This window comes from Malania oleifera, chromosome 1 (assembly GCF_029873635.1).
Source record: "Malania oleifera isolate guangnan ecotype guangnan chromosome 1, ASM2987363v1, whole genome shotgun sequence".
Classification (NCBI taxonomy): Eukaryota; Viridiplantae; Streptophyta; class Magnoliopsida; order Santalales; family Ximeniaceae; genus Malania; species Malania oleifera.
The window spans coordinates 130,174,580-130,197,905 of NC_080417.1; the positions used below are offsets into that span (position 1 = coordinate 130,174,580).

The following is a 23,326-nucleotide window of genomic DNA, read 5'->3' on the forward strand; positions in this document are numbered from 1 at the left end:
TAAATTAATATCTTATAATGATAAACTCTAAATGGTAAGATGTTACTTTGAATTAGCCCGAGGTAAATGAAATAGACTTCCTATCAACTAAATAAAATTACCATAAAGAAAGCATAAGAATAAAATATTTTGGAGCCCTAATTGGGAATTTTGTTGAAAGGGCAAGAGATAAGGATAATGATTTTTTTGAAGATAAAGAAACGGAATGCTATGAAATCTCCGCCTTAATCCCCTCTGCCCAATAGTAAAATAATTAAATAAAATAATATATTTTAAAAGTAAAATAAAGATAAAGTTACCACAAAAAAAAAATAAAAACAATAAAAAAATCATCCTAGAATGGGTAAAACCCTATTCCTCCTCCCCACGCGGCAGAAGGGTTTATAAACCCCTCTCACCCTCCACTCCTTCCCTGCTTCCCACACCTACACCTTTCATTATGGAATCACTCCACTTACCAAAGCTGAGTTCTCCGCCCGCCGGCCTGCAACGCGTTTCGCCGATCAATTGCGTCGGTAGGTTTCCCGGTAGCTCGCTCCAGCTTCGCTGTTGTCGTCACTATTTTCTTTTCTTTTGCTGCTGCCTATATCTGCTTTTGCTTGGAAAGTTGGGGTTCGCTTTTCACTCGAGTTGTTGGGTTTATAATTCGAATTTTGCGAATTGTTACAATCTATGGAGGGCTTGTATATTTTTGGGTTATATATGGGTAAAAGTTTTCGTTTTTCAGTATTCAGACAGGCTTTACTTCTAAGAAAAAGTGTTGCGGCCCAGACGGGCGATAGAACAACTGTGATTATAATTGAGAGCGCATAAATAATTAGAATCGTAGCAGTGAAGTGGTATACTTCGATTGAAATCTCGAAGCTTCTTTCCTGTTAATTTGTCAGGAATTGGATCAGTCCATATGGGGGGACGCAGTTTATTGCAACTTTTTCACGTGGTGCATGGTTTTTTTGGGTGCTCATTTTGTGAAAAAATGGGTGGGTGCGAAAATTTTCGCTTTGATGGGTGGGATGGCATTCTGGCAGTTCCATAGTTGACAATTTAGATTGTAGCAGTATAAGAGCTTCAACATACTGTATATTCAAAAAAAGAAAGAGTGACATACTGCATATTCAAAACTTAAGCAGTAATATTATTCTCAGAAGATATTCTCTAGGATGGTGAAAATGATATTTGATTGTTTGGTTTTGGTGTTTATGTGCCATTGTTGTTGTATTCTTGAAAGTTGAAGCATAATAATACAACTGATTGACATGCAAGGGTAAATGTACGTTTTTTTATAACATAGATATGATAATTTTAATGAACTATGCTTTCTGTTCCTTTCATAATTTATAATATTTTTTTAGTATTTTATTTTATTTTCTTACACTTAATCTTTTTGTACATGTAATTTGATGATAAATCAACAAGGCTGGCCAACGTCAACGAATATTAAGAAATTTGTGATTGAGATATTTAAAACAATGATGCCTTATTGAACTACTTGAAGCATGAACAAACCACAAAAAGTTTTACCCACACAGTGGGTGCAAATTGCATCTGTTTTTTGTTGAACTGGGTATAAATTAGTTTCTTGTTAAAAGTTAAAAACTTTATGGAATTCAGGTACAATGTTCCTTGCTATTGAGCAAGTAGAAAGAGCGGGTGATGAATTTGGGAACTTTTACAAACCATAGTCTGTTTTCATTTATGGGATAGATGGTGCTGTATTATTGCATTTGCTTGCCTCACAACTATATGGACACTTGCATATGCTAAATGCATCTTGCTGGTGCATGGTTTTCAGTGTTACATGTGTGGGTCTGACACAGCATGGCTCAGCACTCTTATGGCGTTGTCCTGGTCCTTATGGTTTTGACTTTTGTCTTAAAAACATACTTTGACTAGTCTGTTCTGTGGCCCAAGATATAAACGTATATCTATAAAATTTTCCTTTCCCAATTGTTGTGGAATTCGAGCAAGAATCCTGTTCTTTGGTTCTAGAAGCATGCCACAACATCCGATATATAAGTGGAGTTAGATTTGGCAATTGGCAGATCACCTTACCACTTCTCCTTGTTGTTGCCTTCATTGATAGCGGGTGCTATATTTTCCATGCTTCCACACTTCCATCTCACTTTGCAAGGCTTGTCCCTTAGCCCAACTCACCTGAAAAAGGTATAGAATCTCTAGATAACATTCTTTTGTGACATGGCCTTGCACCCTTGAGCTATTGTACACTTTGGCCCTTGAGCCAGTGGTTTTGTTCCCAAAAGGCGCCTCATTAGACTGGTTCCATGGTCCTACATACATGCCCAGATATTCTTTGGCCCTAGAAGCCTGCCACAACGCTTTGTGCAAATGAAATCCTCTTTGGCAGAATATTTGGCTTTTCTTACCTCTCCTGTTTTGATGCCTTCATCTAAAGTGGGTGTTACAATGTGGCTATAAAATATACTAGAATACTGAAAGACTCTTCTCAGCATCTTTCCTCATACACTATCAGGCGTCCTCACTTATTTTTCTTGCACACGCACACATGCAGTGTTTGTGTGTCTTTAAGTGCACATGCTCAATTGTGGATGTCCAATAGATATTTATTTGGGGTTTTCATACTTTGACACTTTGATTTGTTCCTTAATTACTTAAACTTCAACAAAGATGCTATGAAATAATTTGGAAATTAATGTTTGATCAAATTTATGATTATAGTTGTAAAATTTAACCAAGGATGGAATACCTGCCTATCGATAATTTTAAGCGATCATGTTCTACTTGAAGAATTAGAAATTAGTTTAGGAATTTTATTTAATCTGGGAGTTATTATGGATATTTTAGTTACTTTGTTGTTATTTTGTAAATTTTGGTCATCTACTTATAGGGTTTCTTATTGCCTTCAAATATAGGCCTATGGATGTCTGGTATGTTCAATTAGTTAATTGATTATGCATTAACAGTTACTCTGACACTTCCTTGTTTTCCCTCTCAATTCTCCTCAGTATCTTTCTTTTCTCTTTCCCCTCCTGTCCCACATAACAAAGGTTGGTATATAATTTGTTTTTTAAGTTTAGAGTGGAGCTCCTGCCATGATCACAGTCCTAACAAGTGCATCAGATTGGAATTTATTTTGGAATTTGTTTCTGTTGTTACAAATTGAACTGTTTGCAGTCTTTTTTATGCTATATTTTTTATATGCTTTAAGGGTTTTGCTTGGAGTTTATAACAAGGTAAAACTCTTAGTAAGAGTATGATATTGGTACATGATTTTTAAATTTGTGTCTGCTGTTAGATACTGAATTACATGCATTTTTAATACATTATATACTGCAAAAGGTTTAACATGCCATAAATGGATAACTTTATTATATCAAGTACCACATGCAAACATACCAAAGCCCCTGTGCATGCGTACACTGGTATTTAAGGTATGTGGGATTCTACATGTTTATGTTGAATTTGGGGAATTTGATCACAAGCCTTCCAACTTCTAGATTAAGGGACTGGGATTAGTTGGTTTCGAATGGCTCTTCAGGCAATATTCTAGTAATTTGCGATACTAGGCTTGCAAGTAAGTAGACTAGCTTATTGGATCACATTCTGTGTCAGTCCTTTTGGATGCAAAGTGGAGAGTATGATGCTAGCTTAGCTTTGTATATGGGCCTAATTGTTGAGGTTTAGAAGTTTCTTCTGGGAGGAACTTTTTGTCTTTGCTCTCTTAAGTGGTGAAAAAGGATTTCAATGTAATCTTCTATTGAGAAGTTTGGAATTCTATAATTATGTTGAATCTGAGGCATTTTGATTGTTTTATTAAGAGTGTGCGATTTGCATGATATTCCTCTTTTCAATGCACAATTTCCTGGACTTGGTTTGTTAGTTGTTTCTTGTATTGATAGGATTTTGTTCATTACATAATAGAGGACCCATGCTTGACACACAAGGAGTTTCCTGGACTTCTGTTGTGGTATCGGGATCAATTTCTTTTAATCTTTCATTCTAATTCGATTTGGTGGGCCCTACTCCTTTTAGGCGTGAAAATGTGGATGGCTCCTTTCACTTTTCTTTGTTTGGTTAGGGTTGAGAGTATGCAGCCGATTGGGAAGGGTATTGTTCTATGAGGTTGGCGCCCTTGAATAGGCTGGAGGGGGGAGGGTTCTCCTCCAGAGGACTTAGCTTGCAGAAGAGTTTGAATGTTGAATGAGTTTAAGGAGCTTCTTGTGAGGAAGGGGGCTAGTTGGAGACAAAAGACAAGGATGGAGTGGGTTAAGGAGGGGGATTATAAAAATAGGGTCATCTGTAGTCTGTAGAGTAGGAAGTAATTTTATTAAAGAGTTGGAAAATGAAGTGGGCATGGTGATTCAAAATCCAGAGTCAATTGCTGAGGAGATTATGATGTGAGCGTGGTGACTAAAAATCAGGAGTCAATTGCAGCAGAGATTATAGAATTTTACGAAGTTCTTTGTTTGGAGGGGGATAATGTTAGTGCTATTATTGGGGGGCTGGATTGGTGCCTAATTCCTGAGGATATAGCTTCTTGGTCAGGGATGCCTTTTGAGGAGGAAGAAGGGAAAATGTTTTGTTTAAGATGGAGAAAGGTAAGATCCTTGGGCTTGGTGGTTTCATGATCACTTTCTTAGAGAATAGTTTGGAGATTTTAAAATATGACCGCTTGAAAGTGTTGAATGAATTTTTGGAGACTAGAGCCAGTGTGATGGGTAAGAGTATTAAATTATTAAAATTGCTTTTAGAATCCTCGTGCCTAAGAATGATTAGTCCATCAGAGTGGGTTATTTGAGGTCCATTGGTGATTAATGTTTGTAAAGTTTTAACCAAGCCCAGTGGACACAATCTCTCAAACTTAGAGAGCTTTTACTTGGGTTGTTTGATTTTAAATGCTTCCTTGGTGGTTAATGAGATTGGAAAAAATTCTGGTATTCTTGGACTACCAACTCAACATGCCCAGTGGTGGTCTTGTTCCACTCACACGCTGGCACATGGATCTTGGGTCACACATTTTAAACCTTGCGCCTCAGGTTTTCTGTACTTTCTTTCCACAGCTGGTCAAACATGTGGTACCCAAAATCCATGTTTCAATGTGTGAGTGGAACATGACCACGACTAGGCAGGATGAATTGGTAGTCTTGGACTGCCCCAAAATTTTCTCATGAGATTTCCAATGATGCTAAAAGAAGAGGGACCAAAGGTACTTATTTGAATTAGATTTTGAGAAGGTGTTGTGTCTTGTGTTTGTTGGGGTTTTCCCAATGTTTTAAAAGGTGAAGGCGTAAGGTGAGGTGTTTTAACCCTTAAGAGGTGACTAGGTGAGGCATAACCCTTAAGGCGTTGGAGCGTAAGCCTTTTGAGAATTTGTTTTTAAGATAAAAATATGTTAATAAATTATATGTATTATAAAAATTGAGAAAGCCACAAATATAATGTAAAAAAGAAAAATTAGATACACTTTGCAAACTACTTGTTGGCCATTCAAAAATTGCTAACTTGAGTACATGACTTAAATCATGACGAGTTCACTATACTATTATAAAATTCAAACTGTTTTCATGATCTAAGATACAACTCTTAGTTATTTTGGAAAGATTGAGGTTCAAGAGTTTTAGAAATCAACTCATATTATGACATTGCTTTTATATAAACATGTAGTTAAAATTTTCTAACCAATCCTAACTTGACAATCACACACTCAAAATGTATAAGCTTCAATTAAAAAGGCACAAAAGGCATGCCTTTTGTAAAAATGGCATAGCCTCAACAAGTAATGTGTTAGCCTTTTTGGAATTTGGTATTTTAGATTGAGCGTCAAGGTGTTTTAGGCATGCCTTGCCTTGAGGTGACCTTTGATTGAGCCTTTTAAAACACTGGGTTTTCCTGATAAGGTTTTAAAGAGGAAGGGCATTGGAATGAGATAGAGTTAATGGGTTAGAGGGTGTCTTTCTTTTGTAGCCATCTCTATTATTGGAACAGGAAGTATAGTCTTAGTTTAAAGCCTCCAGAGGTTGGTAGAGGAGTAGATATAGTCATATGGGCTTAGTGAAGTGGGATTACGGTGGGTATGAGAATTTATCTATTTTGCATTTACACTTTACAGGTGTACTATCCTTTTCTTGTATAATGTAGGTAGTTTTCATGTATTCACTGCCTTACAGATTTGTTAGAAAGTGTTGAGCTTGAAGATAAATTTGTCTAAGAGTGGGGGAATGGGTACTAAAACAAATTTTGTATGATGATATGGGTAGTTTTCCTTAATGCTGACACTACCTTGCATATTTTTTTTAAAAAGTGTTAGGATTGAAGATAAATTTGTCTACGAGTGGGGTCATAGGTATTAACGCAGAGTTGGGTGCTCTGTTTCATCATGCTCAGGTGGCAGAGTGCTAAGTTTTGAGCTGGCCTCTTACTTACCTATATGTCCTGTTTAAACCTGCAACTTTTTTCTTGGGTCTTGTGTATGAAAAGGAGTCTTGGAGATTGCATGGTTGGTCCAGGTCTTCTTCCTTCATAGTAGGGGTTTGAATTATGCTTATTCAGGCTTGTAAATTTTTGTCATATTATTCCCTACTTAGAATTCCTGTGATTGGCTTCTTAGTTAGAAAGGCTAACGAGAATTTTTGTGGTTGGGAGTGGGGATACAAGCAGAGCTCATATTGTGAGTGGATGTAACTTGAGATCTGCAAAAGGGAAGCAGGGAACCAGGTAAGCTGGTGTCCAAAAACCATGGTTTTAAATATTGGTAGCGGGTAGCGTAACATGATAGCAATGGGTGTAGTGAGAAGCAGGAGTAGCAGTTGTTACATAATAACGGGAAGCGGGTCTAACGGCTGTGAATTTTTTTATAATCTTATGTTTATTGCTATATTTGCATGTTTTTAGCTCTTCACTCTTATTAAAAAGAGTTTGTGTGTTTTGGATCCTTTAGTTCAGCTTACCAACATGGCTTAATAAGGGTAACACATTTTACATTTGTTCTAAACCACCGTTGACTGAAAAGTTAAATATACACTTTTTCATTAATTATATGTTTGATAGGTTAATTAACAAAACAAAATTTATTATACGCTCTATTAATCTTTTAGGCATATAAGACATACAAATAATACAATAAATTAAATAAGTTTTATTACTTTATTTGTCAAAGTATAAAAATCTACTAAATTTAGACTAACAAGTTATAAAAAACTATTATAAAATTTATAATTTAATTAATAAAGTACTAACAACTTGAACAAGAAAAAAAAAAGAAAAAAAAAAAGAAAGAGGGTTGAAGTTGAAAAATATGGAACAAAAAAATCAAATTACCAATATTATTAAAATAAATATTTTTTTTTTACCGAAATAATGTTCATATAAAATTGTTAATTAATGCATCTCTTGTGAACATTGAAAGGAAATAGTTTTTGTATCATTAAATCATTATCATCCTCATTATAATCTTTCCCCTCTCCTCATAGATTATTAAGAATAATTTATGGAAGCGGGAAAAAAAAGAAGAGAAAAAGTAAAAAAAGAAGAGAAAAAGTTAAAAAACAAAAAGTACTTTTCTCCTTGTAACAGTCTTGTAGCGGTTATGTAATGGTTGTAGTGGCTATTACGTAATGGGAGCGGTCCTTAATGGCCACTACTGCAGTGATTTTCCTATCCCACCAATTGTGCAGTTTGTAGCAGTATCAGAGACCCAAAAAACCATTATCACGGCCAATATTTAATACCATGCCTAAAACAAATTCGTGGGTGGGGAAATGGTTATGACAGTTTCTTCTAGAATCGGATTCCTCTGGGTGTAAATTATTTCATAATAAGTATGTGTCTCATAGAATGGTGAGATACTGAAGTGGGAAGAAACATTTCTTATGTTAGCCTTTGTTAGTTTATGTTGCAGGTCTCCCTCCTCTGTTCCCTCCTTGTACAATATATTGGAAGATGGTTGGATTGAGGATGCTCCTTTGGTTCAAGTTCTATGCCCCCTTTTTTTTTAATCATCTAACTTTAATAATGCACTGATCTCTGGGGAGTTTGGTATCATGGAGTTTTCATTATGATGAGGAATCTGAGTAAGAGGGAGATGGATGATCTAATCCTTTTGTTGAATATGTTGTGTTCTTTTCAAATTTTGCTTTTCTGTTTGGTTGGCTGATGCCTTGTCATTTTGTATCTTATTTTTTATTTTATTACCATATATATATATGTGTGTGTGTGTGTGTGTGTGTGTGTGTGTGTTATCAAAGGGAAAATGTTTGTAGGATATGTTGGATTTATGTTTATTTTAAATTTTTTGGCTTTCTGATTTTCTAATGAAGTCTTATCCAGTTATGGTTTTCTTCACTAATCTTCAACTTGTGTTATATCTTGATTTTGATCGTAGGAGTAGTAGTAGTAATATTTTACATATTGTACTGTATAATGCTATTTCTAGTTGATGCTCGTCTTGTCTCTTATGTCTTTTTCTATCTGTCAATGGTTAAGCGTTGTATATGCTTTGTATTTGTCTGTGCAAGTCTTGTATATATGTATGTGTGTATACTTTTTTTTTTTTAAATTCTTTGATAGAAAACATAGCTTTAACAAGCCAAGGAGAAGACTGTTCATGTATTTGATCCTAAATAGTTGGGCTGGAGTCTGTTATTGTTGTTGGTAGTTTTATGCCAATTAATGTGCAACGCTACACTTTGTTTTCAATTTTCCACAAAAAAGAAAAAAGAAAAAAGAAAAAAAGAATCTCTCTCTAGATTGGGCTGTATGCTGCAATGTTTTAAAAGGCGTAGGAGTAAGGCGAGGCGTTTTAACCCTCAAAAGGCGAGGCGTAAGCCTTTTGAGAATTTGTTTTTTAAGATAAAAATTTCTTAGATAAATTATATATATATTTAAAATAAAGTAAAAATTAAGAAAATCACAAATATAATGTAAAAAAGAAAACCTAGATGTACTTCGCAAAATGCTTGTTGGCCATTCAAAAATTTCTAACTTCAATACATGTCATAAATTATGACAAGAGATAGCTATACCATTACAAAGTTCAAACCATTTTCATGACTTAAGATACAAGTCCATTTATTTTGGAAAGGTTGAGGTTCAAGAGTTTTAGAAATAAACTCATATTATGACATTTCTTTTGTACAAACATGTAGTTAAACTTTTCTAACCAATTCTAACTTGAGAATCACACACCCAAAATGCGTAAGCCTCAACTAAAAAGGTGCAAAAGGCATGCTTTTTGCAAAAATGCATAAACCTCAGCATGTAATGCGTTACCCTTTTTGGAATTTGGTATTGTAGATTGAGCCTCGAGGCATTTTAAGCATGCCTTGCCTTGAGGCGAGCCTCGATTGAGCCTTTTAAAACACTGGTATGCTATTTAATGTGCAATATATCACTTCCCACAATTGCGGCAAAAGAAAAAGCACCCTTAGTATGTAAACTTCATCAAGCATTCAAGCTTTCTCAGACTGCAGTAAATCAGCAGTAGAGAGAATTCAGCTGTTCTCTCTCTCTCAAATTGCCACTTCTAAACTGTTATTGATAATACACATTTTGTCTTTCCGCAGAATCCGCACTGACAAGGGAAGCATACTAATAAGTCACTTCAGAGGATTCCATTGATTCTTGCATTATAACTTGTCAGCTTCTGCTTTCAATAGTTTGGCATCTCTTTAGTGCCTTTTAGCAAGTGCTTTTTGACTCTTCTCAATAAAGACACTTGCTGCTTTGTATGATTACTATGGTTGCCCTTTCTGTTACCATCAAAGTAGACTTTGGTTGCCTATTAGAAGTAAAAAAAAATCCAAAATTGTTGGAAGACCAAACAACATATCCAAGAAGTGTAGTGAAATGAGAATCTTAAGATGGATGATCAGTGCGGCTTTAGAAGGTAAAGGAAAAATTGAACACATGCAGAGTAAGCCATGAGTAGCACTAGCAGAAGATAAAGGAGGGTGCATGAAAGTGTTGTACACAAAGGATGAATTGGGCTTAATATCGTAAGAAAGACAGTACTTCAATTTTGAGAGGACATTGCCCTACATCAAATGGTAGAAAATTTATCATTAGGCAACCCCAACAAGTGGGACATTGAGCTTGTTATTGTTGTATCACGCATTGCAGTTTTTTTTTTTTTTTGGTCAAAATTTATTTATTTTGTTAGTTTTAGCTTTTAAAGCCGCTATGCACTCTCTCTTAGTTATTTATTATATGGAAGCAGATGGGTGTTCTGATAATTAAAATCTTGCAGGTCTTGGCAAAGCTTTCATGTGAAGGGTGCAGGCTGATAGAATTATCACAATCAGGGATTGTGCTGTTTTTTGCACTGGAAGTGCATGAAACAGGATCGCAGAAAGGTACCATATGTCGACAATGGATTTGAAACTTAAGAGTATAAACTGGGTTGGGAACATATACCAGAAGTTTGAGGCTATGTGCAATGAGGTAGATGATATCGTGGGCCAGGTAAGATTATTTTTCTGTCTTTTCAATTTTTTCTTAGTGCTCAGTTTTTTTTTTTTTGGTTACCATTTGTGGAAGACCCTAGAAAAAAATATTTAAAATATATCAGGGCCTTATTCACTTGTGGAGAACAGTTTTATTTTTCATTTCCAATTCTCCAAATAATTACAAAATGCCACCATATTTCCCAATTTTCCAAATTTGTATAGGGAAGTCGAAAAACATCTTTTGGTTGTTTCTAGATTTTCTATATAAACGTTGATAACTGAAAAAAACAAGGTGACTTTTTGTACTTATTTGAAAATCTGAAAATAGAAAATAAACAGTTTTCCACAACTAAACAAGACCCAAATTTTCTGTATGTTTGGTTTGGTGAAATTTTTAGGGCCTTTTGAGTTGTGGAAATCAGTTTTCCTTTTCCATATTTAGGTTTCCAAATAATTGCAAAAACTGACACCTTGTTTTGCAGTTTTCCACAATTTATATGGAGGGCTTAGAAAACAATAAAAACATGTTCTCCAACTTTCTCATATAAATGTTGGAGAATTGGAAAATAAGATGGCAATTTTGTAATTATGTGGAAAAATAAAAATTATTTTTCACAACTGAAGAGCCCCTAAGTTTGTAGAAAACTTCTCTTTCAATATGGAGAAATTAATGATGAACAAAATCATGAATTTTTATTGGATGTTTTTTTCTGCCTTGTATGTTAATAGCACCTTAAACAACCAAAATCCCTGTGGTCATTTTTGGAGTCGGCAGTCGAGATGCCTTTGGAAATTCAATAAGACTTAAGAATGTTAAAAGGTAAATATGCAAAATTTAATTACATAACTTAAGAATGTTAAAGGTAAATATGTGAAACGTAATTACAGAATAATTTGTTTTTTCAAGTCAATGTTACTTTAATTTAATTACGAAATCTAACCCAATCTAATTCCCAATAGCAATTGGGAACCTGCCTTGCCCCTGTTTGAACAAGGTTTGGTTTTTGACGACATTTCAAAATCCAAGTCATTATTCGATCACCCATTATCGCCTTATGTTTTTTATTTTATGTGTCTTTCAGGAAAAAAATGTTCTAATTTTACCTTAGCAAATATAATCTTCCTTTTCTTAAAGATAAGTTGGATTTTTTGCCTAACTCCAAATTATTATTTATATATTTACTTTCATGAAAGAGGGATTATCTAAAATTCCTAGTGCTATTTTCCGAAGATCTCCCCTCAAACTTATCAACAACGACAGCTGAGCCTTTAATCCCATTGGGTGTGTTTGATTTTATGAAATTTTTTTTTTCCCCATTTCGTATGACCCAGGGCAGTATTCTTAGAAAGCTTGAGCAAAGTCAAATCCTTACGTCGACGCACAAAATTTTAAATTTTAACTACAGAGGCTTCCAAAGTAATAAAATTTCAATGTCGACGTCATTTTTTATTGTAATTTTAAAAAATGATGGAAGTTAGTAGTAAAGCATGGAATGTTTTTTCAAGTAAAGCATGGATTTTTTTATGGAACCTCTGAAACTGTTAATAAACATAATAATGAAAGATTTAGAATTAAAATATTGTAAATAAAATACATCAATGACAAATATGTGGTGTGTAAGGTGCACTTGTGAAATACAATAATCATATTAAACTTTTTCAATTAATAAAACAAGCATAAAACAAATGTTTGCATATTCATCCATAGGTCAACCAACCAATTGGATATTTAGTTATTGGAATAATTGTTGGAGAGTCAAATGATGTATATGCTAACGTGATAAATTATATGATGTTCTATATCTATCTTTATTCTTAGATGGATATTTATAGTTCCATTTTTAAGTGGTATTGATAATTACAGTGACATTACATTTTATTGTTTCATTTGTGGTGAAAAAAATAAAATAAAAATGGAACTAGTAGTGAAAGAAAAAATTCTTGTGTAAAAACTAGCACAAATGGTAGTGATTTAACTATATGAGAAAGCTCTAATGACCCCAATGGAACTTAAAAACACAGGCATTTATGGGTTCAATGTAAAAAATGTTATGGAATAAATTATAAGAAAAATTTTAAGTCAAAAATGAATATTTGTAAATGATGTGGATATCATTTGAAATGAAATGAGTAGTTCGGATAGAATCAAACTTTCAATTGGTCTAGGACTCTAGGAACTTGGGATCCTATGAATGAGACATGTTATCTATGGATCCAATTGAATTTCATTTGGAGTAGGAACTTTATAAAGATTGTATTGATTCTTATCAAAGAACAATGGTACTAATGGAGGGTGTTCAAACGGGCATAGGTCAACTAAACAGTAGCTAGTAGGGCAAAAGGCACTGATCTCCCATGAAGTTTTAAAAATTCCAAGCACCTTCTTCCACAAACCTCCATTGAGGTTTGCCAAAAAGACACAAACCTTCCCTCATATTTTATAAAGGCAAGTCTTTTGAGGGGTATAAGCATACCAAAAATCGAATGTGAGGAGGTCTGTGGCATTTTTGAAACCTCGGGATAAATCCCTATCTTTTTGCCAATCCTCAGGAGAGGTGAGCATCTTTGGCCCTAAAAAGTATTTCTGTAGCAATTGGAGTTATGAATTTTCAGAATAGAAGTATTAAATAAGTTAAAAATTTTGCATCAAAGGTCAAATAAAATGTTATAGTTAATATCTAAGTTCAATTTCATCCACATCCTTTTTGTACTATTTTTTATTTTCATTAAAATAGAAGATTTATGAAGAGAGAAATTTAAATTTCGGGTTTTGAATCTTAAATTTCAATTTCAAGTAAATTTTGTTCTTCAAATTTTGTTATTTTTCTGAAAATTTGAGAATTCAATGAATTTTGGATGATTCATAGAAATTTCGATGTTATTAGTTGAGGCATCCCCTTCAATGTTCTTGCCAATACAATGTGCTGTGTCAGCATGGTCTTAAATTTCCACGAAGTTTGGGCTTGGAACCAACAGTGTATGGAAAGGATTAAAAAGCTAAGTGCAACATAGGTTGTCAGGAAAATATTGGAATTTAACTATTTTTTCTTTGAAAAACCTCATCTAGAAAATTTTCCTATTTACCTACACATTTTTAAGAAGTAAATTGTGGGATATGTTTCTTTGTAAGTGCTCCAATCATGGGAAGACTTACTATTTTGCAATTATTTTCATGGGAGATGTTTCTCTGTCTGCTTGACTGTCTCTCTTTGTTTCTATTTCTTCTTCAAGCAGAATTTCTTGTGGTAAGACTTCTGTTCTGGCAGATTCGTTCAAATAGGAACTTAGGGCCCGTTTAGTTGTGGAAAACAATTTTCATTTTACATTTTAGTTTTCCAAAAAATTACAAAAAAAATTACTAATTTTTCATTTTTACAACATTTGTATGAAATAAATGAACCGCAATAAACAGTTTTGACACTATTTGCTCGTGGAAATAGTTTTTTTTTCTTTTTAATTTTTCAAATAATTACAAAAATGCCACCTTATTTTTCAATTTCCCAAATTTATATAGAAAAGTTGGAAGACATCTTTTCATTATTTTTCTAGATTTCTAACTCTAAAAAATGCCACCTTATTTTCCAATTTTCTAAATTTATATGAAAAAGTTGAAAGACATTTTTTTTATATTATTTTTCTAGATTTCTAATTCTTACTTTGCGTATGAGAGCATGCAATTCAGATCTTGAACTTTAATTTGTGTGGATTATGTATAGAGTTTCTTCTTAATATTACCTTATATAAATTTTGGAAAATTGGAAAACAAGTTATCCATTTTGTGATTGTTTTGAGATCTATAAATGAAATATGAAAAATGGTTTTGCACATTTAAACAAACTCTATATTTTCTACCTTTTTAGTACAAATCTTAAAAAATTAAAAAATTAACTAAAAGTTTTATAATTCTTTGGAAAACTAAAAATTAGAAAATGGAAAACATTTCCACAATAAAACAGGCCCTTAAATTCTTTGGTGATTCCAACATGACATATTGTTATCCTGGCTGTGTATGTATTTGCCGCATTTCAAAATGTCTTTCCTTTTAAAATGAAAATTGACTATTCCTCCTGTAAATATAGTTGCTTTCTTGTGCAGGATACAGTGAGATACGTTGAAAACCAGGTGCAGACAGTCGGTGAAAGTGTGAAGAAATTTTGTTCTAATGTGGTGCAAAATGATTGGCTTGAGGCCAGGTTGAGTGTGGTACAAGATATACTTCCTCCTTTTGTGGATTCTGCAAAACATGAAGCTCAAGCAGCTGCTCTGAAACAAAATGCCACCCATGAGAAGTCAATGATAAACATTGAGGGAAATCCTGTAAATAATGAGTTAAGGCAATCATTTGTGGAGCCATATGTAACCAGTCGTGTGAGTAGGCAGCTAAATAATGCATCATCTTTGAGTGGACTTCATTGCGTAAATGAACTTATACCTGCACCATCTATGGATCCTATTAGAAGGGCGGACTCTGATTTATCTTCAAGACAAAGTGACACTGTTTTGATGTATAAAAACCCAGATGCTAGTGTTGAAGAATGTGCCCTAGGAAAGAAGCAATCTTCAACTGAGATGATGGAGGCACTCTCTCCCAGCAAGAAAAATTCTTGTGAATCAATATTCTTCAGAGAGTCTGTTACTGAAAAGCATGAAAATTCATCTGGTATTTTGGGCGATGTTTCATCAGCAACTTCTTTTGATGGTACAGAGTTCAAATCCCACCAAGAAGTGGGGTTCTGTTGTGACAAGTTGGTAAATGAAACTGAATCCGTTTCTGATGTTTCAAGCAGTATTCGACCTTCAGAACTCTTGCCCTCAGCAGCATCTTACAAGAATAAAATCTCAGAAATGGGACTCACGTCCTCTTTCACTTCCAATTCCTTATCGACTGGATCTGGCTGCCTGTCTGAAACTTCACACAAGGAATTCCTGCAAAAGGTGGAGAATAGTGTTGATAACCCTGCTAATTCATCTGGGTGCTATTCTGGTACGCCCATCCCAGCCTTATCTTGTCATTCAGTCTGGAATGCATCTAGCGGGAACCAAGTAGTGGAGACAGAGGCTGCTTTATCCAGCAGTGTTGTGTCATTTGGATCCAATGGTAAGCATTTTCACCTTATCATAGGTTGATAATTTTCCTTTTTCCACTCCGAATCTCTTCTCTACTATTCTCAATTTTGGCAGTGTTGGACACCTACGGTACTAGTGAGGCAGAGTCTCTGTCTGGATCATGTGGAAATAGGCATGAACAGCAATGTGACTCTATTCAAATGGGGGGTTTCACTGCCTCTTTAGAATTTGGTATGTTCCAAAAAAAAAAAAAAAAAAAAATAGTAATGTGGCCCTTCTCTTTATTATTATTGACAAGATGTTTTTTGGTTCATCGATGAATTGTTCTGACTTTTTATTTACTAACAGTAGCAATAATTATAGAAACAAGTAGATTATAATAAATTTAGTAATTTATAACAATCTATTTTGTTACAAATAATTATGTAAAAAATTATTTATATAGTTGACCAAAATAATTCCTATAAATGTTTAGTTGTTGATCAAAATTCATAAATAATAATGGTAATGCTGATAAAACTACTGGCAACACCAGTGGTTGGTTTATTACTGCAGCCTTGCTGAACTGTATACAATCCACTTCATCTTTTTACTTTCATTTCTTCCAAGCTTTTTAATTAGTCAGTTCTATGGTACTTCCTTACCATTTCTTTGTTGTTGGTTCCTTTATAATTTCATGGGTATACAAGCGTACTATATTTTACTACAGTTTTTCCTGTATTTGTTGGCAAAATTGTCTTCAGGCTGATCAGTATGCTGTCAGAATCTCTGATTATGTTAGAAAGTGCTCACTCTTTTTTTTAGCAAGTTTGCGACAAAATGCTGGTCAATTCTTGCCTATAAAACATTTTTGTGATTGTGAAAAAAAGTCCGTTAAGATTTGAGGTCCTTAAGGCCCAAAACAATGTTTACCTTATTTTTGTTTCTGGAAATTTGCTTGAAAAAGAAGTATGAATTTTGGCAAAATTTGTTTTAGGGATCATTCATTTTGTTGAAAAATAAATTTGAAAAGTAAGGATTTCTTTTGTAGTATTTTTTTGAAACTAATGATAGACCAGAACATCTAGTTAATGGAGGCCAAGTGACAGGAATCCTAGCCAAGGGCTACCACCTATAATTACTACATACCAAGTTGTAGGAATCACCATTATTTATGAACCATCATCTCTAAGGAGGGCTAAGTGGTAGGTATCCTAGGAATGGATCATCACCTCTAATCCTCACAACCTTAAATGGTTGAAATTCTTACTAGTTCAGGGAGTTGCCATATTATTGAATTTGATTAAATTTTTTTTAAAAAAAATAAAGTTTTGACTCTGGTACTCGGAAACCAAGTCTAGGCTTCAGGAATTAGTTTACCGCAGGAGAAGGTCAATCTACTTTTAAAAAGCCTATTGAACAGTGGACACCCCATTATTTTTTTCTTATGCCAAGTTTGTATTTTTAATCTAAAAAATTCCAAATGAGCTAGACATTTTATTGAACTAAATATCAATTCATTTACATACATTCATTCATATTTAAACATATAGTTCATGCAAATTAAAAAAAAAAACATTTATTAAATTGTGAAAATCCATTCTTTGTAATAGAGTTCTTGGAGAGCTTCACTTTCACTTTTTTAGGCTTTTTGCTTTCCTCTCTCTGGGGTTCTAAACAAATCAAAGGTGGCAGTGTTGCGACCTAGGGCCTTATTCATAAATAAACATGTGCTCTAGGGTTAGGGTTTTGCCTTGATGCTCAAGAAGACTATCCAAGGTCCCGAGTAAAGATTATCGATGTCCAAAAAATAGGGCATTTTATTTGTAAAGTAAAGAAAATACCAAAAAAAGGGCTTAAAAGGTAAATCCTTGTGGTATTGCAGAAAAGCACCAGGCATGGCCCAGGCAATGCATAACACAGCTAAAAAGCACATGATTCTCTGCTCTCCATGTTTTGCAATTTGACCTATTTTTGCACAAGTTTCAATTTGGAGAGCTTTTTTTCCTTTTTTGCCCAAATGCTTCTTAGATTGTTTAATTTTAGTCTTCAAATTACTCTTATATGATTAAGTTAATTCCAAAATAGTGTTTTCTTACTGAAGTCCATGATCAAAAGAAGAGAATAAAATGACAGCATCTGGCACCTTGCACCAAAGTGCATTGATGGTGGGTGCCTCAGCCGAGGCTATCTCAACCACAAATCCTCTTGCCTAAGTTTACCGTATGCCTATCCTCATGCTTGATGCTAATTGTTAATCGCTAAACCTGACTACCTGAGGTTGTCTCATGTGAATCCTAGCACATTACGTTTGCATTTAACAGCTATTTCCCTAGCAGGTGTATCAAAGGGCATTGAATTTTGAGAATTATTATTATTATTATTATTTTTTATTATTATTCTGAAATGGATATATGCACTATATAGTGTTTTCTGATTCTGTCCGCTCATTTTATAGGTCATTATTGTGCATATTCTTCATTTATTCAATTTATTTTGGTATTATTTTTTGGGCGCAATATTGTTTGGAGTTGCTTGAACTTGGGTTAGCCTTTGCTTATAGCTGTAATTTATTTTAGGTCTGTTGACTGATGTTAGGAAGCTTCTGCAGGGCATTCAGATGACTTTGATGATATTACTGATCCTGGTATGGTAGACACTGATTTGTGTGATAAGGTGAAGCTTGAAGATAGTTGTGTCATTGTCGATGGTAGTTTGCCTAATGCCTCATTTAGAGCTCGAAAACCAAGATCATACAAGGTTCTCCCTCTCTCTCTCTCTCTCTCTCCAACTGCAAGCAAAAATCAAGGGGAAAATGGTGAAGTTTAGGCCACTTTTTTTTTATATTTATGGAATGGTAGCCATCATGTTATTACTGTTGTTGCTGCTGCTGCATTTATATCTGCTGAAATTATAACTCTACTGAGAAGTGAGAACAATCTTTTGTTTCTAGAAGGTGAATGAAATTGACCTTAATCAATTGGGTTGCACATTTACGTTCCAACAGTCCATCTACAGTGGTGCCATGAATGAAAGAGGGAGTCATTGGCATAACTTTTGTTATTTGAATTTCAGTTTTCCTTGTGACTCTCAGTTGGTTTACCTGCATTTGTAGTGATGGTAGCATTTTTTGTTATGGTTTCAGTTGTGAGTCTAGCTTTTCTTCAAATATAATGTGATGCTAAACTTTTATGTAGTTATGCCCTTCATTATTTTCACCAACTTTGATCATGTTGCCATTCTCTGTAAAAGAATCATTCATGACCATGAATTTTTGTTTGTTCATTATTTTAAATTTTACAATAACCCTATTTAATATCTATTTTTTTTCTGAGATGTACAAAATTCTAATGCTATCTTGGGCTTACCAAGGGTTTCAAAAGCACTTTTCTGGACACTCATAAGTTGCATTGATGTCTAATCCTGTAAGAATTTTACTCTGATTGTGGTTTTGTGAAGATGGTACTTAGTTTGCCTAGGTTAGGGGAGATAGCTAGTTGATTTTAAGTTGAGCAATTGTGAGGTCATGGTTCTTTGCCTGACCCAAAACCACCTTGGGCTTTGATTTTGGACAATATTGCGTTTGAAACTGACATGATTTCTATGTGGTCAAATTCAAAACCGACCTCTTGTCTAAATTGCATAAAATTATTATAGTTCATAATATAGGTTATGGTTAAATATATCATCAAATAAACAACAACAAACAGCCAAGTCTTAAGTCCCACTTAGGTGGAGCCAGCTACTTGAATCTTTTTTCACCAATTTACACAATCATTGTCAATGTACTCCAACAAATTCAGGGATACTAAATCCTTACTGTCTCATTGCAAGTTATTTTAGGTTTACCCCTACCCCTTGTACTGCCCTTCACATAACTAGCTCATCCCCCTCACTAGCGCATTATTTGACCTATATTGCAGATGCCCAAACCATCTAAGTTGTTCCTACCTTGTCTTATCTACCATAGGAGCTACGCCTAACTTACCATGAATGTTGAAACAAATTTTAAATTTTGAAAAATTGATTAGTGTGTTTTTCTAATTGTTTAATATGAAGCTGAATCATGGTTTCAAATTTGGATAGCTTAAGGTCTATTTGATATTGTTGTTGTTTTTTGTTTCTATTTCTCCACGATGAAGAAATAGATTATAAAATGCGTTTGCTTATGTTGTCAGTATTCTATTTCTATTGCCAGTTCTCAGCTGTTTGCCAAAAAACTGGCAACTACATTTTATGGTTTTCAGTTGTTTTTGCAACCTATTTCCAAAAAGTTTAATATCTAGAATAGTTTTTTTTTTTTTTTAAATTTTTATACACTTTTAAATTAAAATCAAAGTTAAATAGTCATGAATTTAAATTTAATTAAAAAATATATACATAAATTTCAAAAAATAATAATAGAGCCAATTACAAAATACTTTCACTAATTTTCAATTGTCATATCCAAAATTTTTTATTGTAAAGTAAAATTTGAAAGTAAAATAGTTTGTAATAAATTTTGGTTTTATTATAGTAATTTTTTGAATATGTATTATTTGTAATTTTATTATTTTAATCATATTTTTATAATATTATTTGATTTAAAAATGAAAATGAGCATTTTTAATTAATTTTTAAATTTGTATTAGTTTTATAAATGTTAACCAAATAGGTTGCTAGTTTCTGTTTTTGAGTTTTTGTTTTTGGTTTTTTGTTTTTGTTTTTGGTTTCCATTTCTATAATTTTGATAGCGATACCAAATGGCTCCTTAGGATGTCTGAGCAGGGACACCAATTGCTAAAAAAATTTTGAACTTGCTTTACTCTTTAGTCAAACAATATCAATTTGTTGGATGTATTAATCATTGCCATCCCTAGGCTAGATTATGTAGGACAAGAAGTGGGTATTTGAATATCATTTTAACCCAATTTTGGAGTCCTATGTCCGAGAATAGGGTCAATGAATCAATGGTTTATTGGATGTGAAACCTGAATGTGCTTAGTTAGTTGTTTGTACGTGTATTGTTTGCTTGTATTAGGATTGTGTATTGGGGTTTTTTGTAGTATTTGTGTATTCCAAGGGTATGCTTTTATTGCAATGTAGTTTTTTTTTACAGGAAATAAATTCATTAGATAGAAGAAGGATGTACAATCAGGAGAGAGACACCTCCTGAACAAAAATCTGGGAAACCCCAAGGAGAACAAAAATAGAAAACCAAAAAATGTAAAACACAGCCCAAGAAATAATGCAATGTAGTTTTAGGGGTATGTGTGTAATTTCATATGTTTAGAGGCTTTTTTATAAATAGTGTAAAGGCCATGTTGTAAGTAGTAATTGTTGAATTTGAATCGGAATTGAACATGAATTTTTCCCTGGTATCTCCTCCCTTCCCCTTCCTCTCTTCTATTTTCTTTTAATCTCTCCCATGGCTGCAGAACCTTGATGCTGCCAGTGCATTACTAAGCTTACGGTGTAAGAAACTATTGACATGTGCCGTGCATGTGGAAACTCAATGGAGGATGGGCGCCATCTAAAAAGGGGAGAGAAACCACTTAATAGCAGAAACTTTTAACCTAACCTCAACATTGTAAATCTTTTGGGACAAATCTCAAACTAGGTGGAAAGTGATCCAAAAAGGAAAAGTGCCTGAAATTAAAGTGGGCTGGGTGTTTTATCATAAGAAAGGTGGGCTACATCTAACAACATAGATATATTAATATTCATAGCATGCCCCTATAGCAATTGTTTTTTTTTTTGGTTTTTCAAGAAACAGGTTATACAATATACATGCCCCATCATGCAATGAGTTTAAGAGCTGAGGTTAAGTGAATCCATTCTCTTTTGTTAGATAAAAATCCGGGAGGCTTTTACTTCAAGGAAGAAGTTGGCAAAGGAGTATGAGCAGCTAGCCATTTTATATGGAGACACTGATGTGCAATGCAGCCAACCCGATGTGCAAAACCTCTGGCCATCTGTTTCCATAACGCCCTTGGACTCGAAGAAACGGCCATTGCATGATTTATGTGACTCTGAGTGGGAGCTGCTGTAATTAATTCCCTCGGTCTCTGTGAATAACTGATACTGCTGCTGCTGGGTGTTAATAGTTATGGTTGAAGTCTTCTCTTTCAGCATGAAGATGCACAATAAAGCATCCAAAAATGGTGCATGAGGAACCATAGTTGTTTCCCGGGATGGAAATTATTCTTATTGATAAATTGTCAGAATTTTTAGCCTTTTGGTTACTGAATGACATGTTCATATTATGCTCCTAAGACATGTAGTTATATTATCCCAGCATTCTCATTCTTAAAATTATATCCTTCCATTTGAATACCCAAATATTTGCGCATATATGCCTAAAAACAAATTAGAGAACATAAAGAGGCTGTTGCAGTGTTGTTTTTGTGGGTGAAATCGTGTCTCTGGGTGAAGTAATATTAGACTGTGGAGGCATGTAAGATGCCACTGTCTGCACTCTGCAGGTATCGTATTCAAGCCACCTTGTCTTTTCCATTACCCTCAGCTGATTGTCCCAAAATTATTAGCATACGGAAAAATGAATTTGATTTTATATTGAACCCTTGATGTTGATAAGATAATGAGGTTATCAAGTACTCATGGAGAGGTTCCACAAATGATTAATATGATTGCTGTGGCAGCAAAGAGCTTGAGGCTTCTGAAGTCATCACTTGTATGTTTGCTTAGCGATGACTGTGATACTGCCCCACCTCCCCTTTCATTTTTGAAGAACATGAAATCTATCGTTTGTTGTTACATGCCTACAGAATCTCATTACATGTATCGGGAAGTCCTGGAAAATGCCAGTAATTACTGCCATCATGACTTAAAGGATTGGATTTCTGTTCTTCCATCAATTTTTAGTTATATGACATATATTGGTGAATGTAACTCCAAAACTAAATTTAAGCCTAGGTGACAACTCCCAGCTAGGGCTCCAGATCCTCAACTTGAATATGCATACTGAATTTTCATGAGCATTCATGAATTTGTTCGAAATGTGTAATGCATATTTGGAAAAGGAAATCATTTGCAGAAATGTTTACAGGATTCATTGGCGTTGCTCAACCTCATTTGGAGGGGCTTTCTTGGTCACCAAGGTGTTCATGCCACATGCTGATACCACAAATCATTAATGGTAAGTTTCGCCTTTGGGCGAAAAGACCAACAACAAAAAATTAGAACATCATAAATCATGGATTGTTCATTATGGCCATGTGTTGAATCAACCAAGGGTAAGATTGAATGTAATGGGGATGGAAGGTCCTCTGCCCTTTGAATTGGAGAGGTTCAAGCATCTCCCTATTAAAACACCATTGAATGTAAAGGAGGTAGAAGGTCCTCTGCCCTTTGAATTGAAGAGGTTCAAACCTCTCCCTATTAAAACACCATCTACTATCGAGATTAAGAGCTTCAATGTCTCCGTGATCAAACTCATTTCTATGTTGCCTTTTCTTGACCTTATCTATATAGGTACTTATATAGATGGGAGATATTCGGGAGCTTTAAATGCCATATTATTAATATTTCAATAATATTTTCTCTATAATTGTACTCCATAATTAGCTGTTTCCTTCTTTGCTGTTTAAATATAGTATGTAATTATGTTTCGAGTCAATACATGATTTAAAAACTCTAATGAGTCCATTGTACGTTTAAATCATTATTATTGCTTCAAGTATTTCTATATTTAGCCAAACATATTTGCCGACTTATTAAACACCAGACTCAGAAGTTTTCAGATTTGTAATGGTATTTCAAAAAAATTATAGTATGTTACTGAGAAATATGCCCCTGGCAATGTTTGTAATAAAATAACTGGATTATAATTTAAGAAAAAAAAAAAAAACCTTTAATTT

General features: G+C 34.0%; 1 protein-coding gene across 2 annotated transcripts; it reads left to right on the forward strand.

The window, feature by feature from the left end:
- The first annotated feature begins 313 nt into the window (after positions 1-313).
- LOC131146654 (uncharacterized) lies at positions 314-21,830 on the forward strand. Of its 2 annotated transcripts, XM_058096391.1 has the most exons (6): positions 314-515; positions 10,223-10,437; positions 14,517-15,519; positions 15,603-15,719; positions 18,079-18,227; positions 21,298-21,830. In XM_058096391.1, the coding sequence occupies exons 2-6, from the start codon at positions 10,336-10,338 to the stop codon at positions 21,496-21,498; spliced, it is 1,572 nt and encodes a 523-aa protein (XP_057952374.1). In that variant the 5' UTR covers positions 314-515; positions 10,223-10,335; the 3' UTR covers positions 21,499-21,830. The 2 variants fall into 2 exon arrangements, with proteins under 2 accessions (XP_057952374.1, XP_057952380.1); XM_058096397.1 differs by lacking the exon at positions 15,603-15,719 and having other exon boundaries at positions 323-515.
- Positions 21,831-23,326: the final 1,496 nt, after the last annotated feature.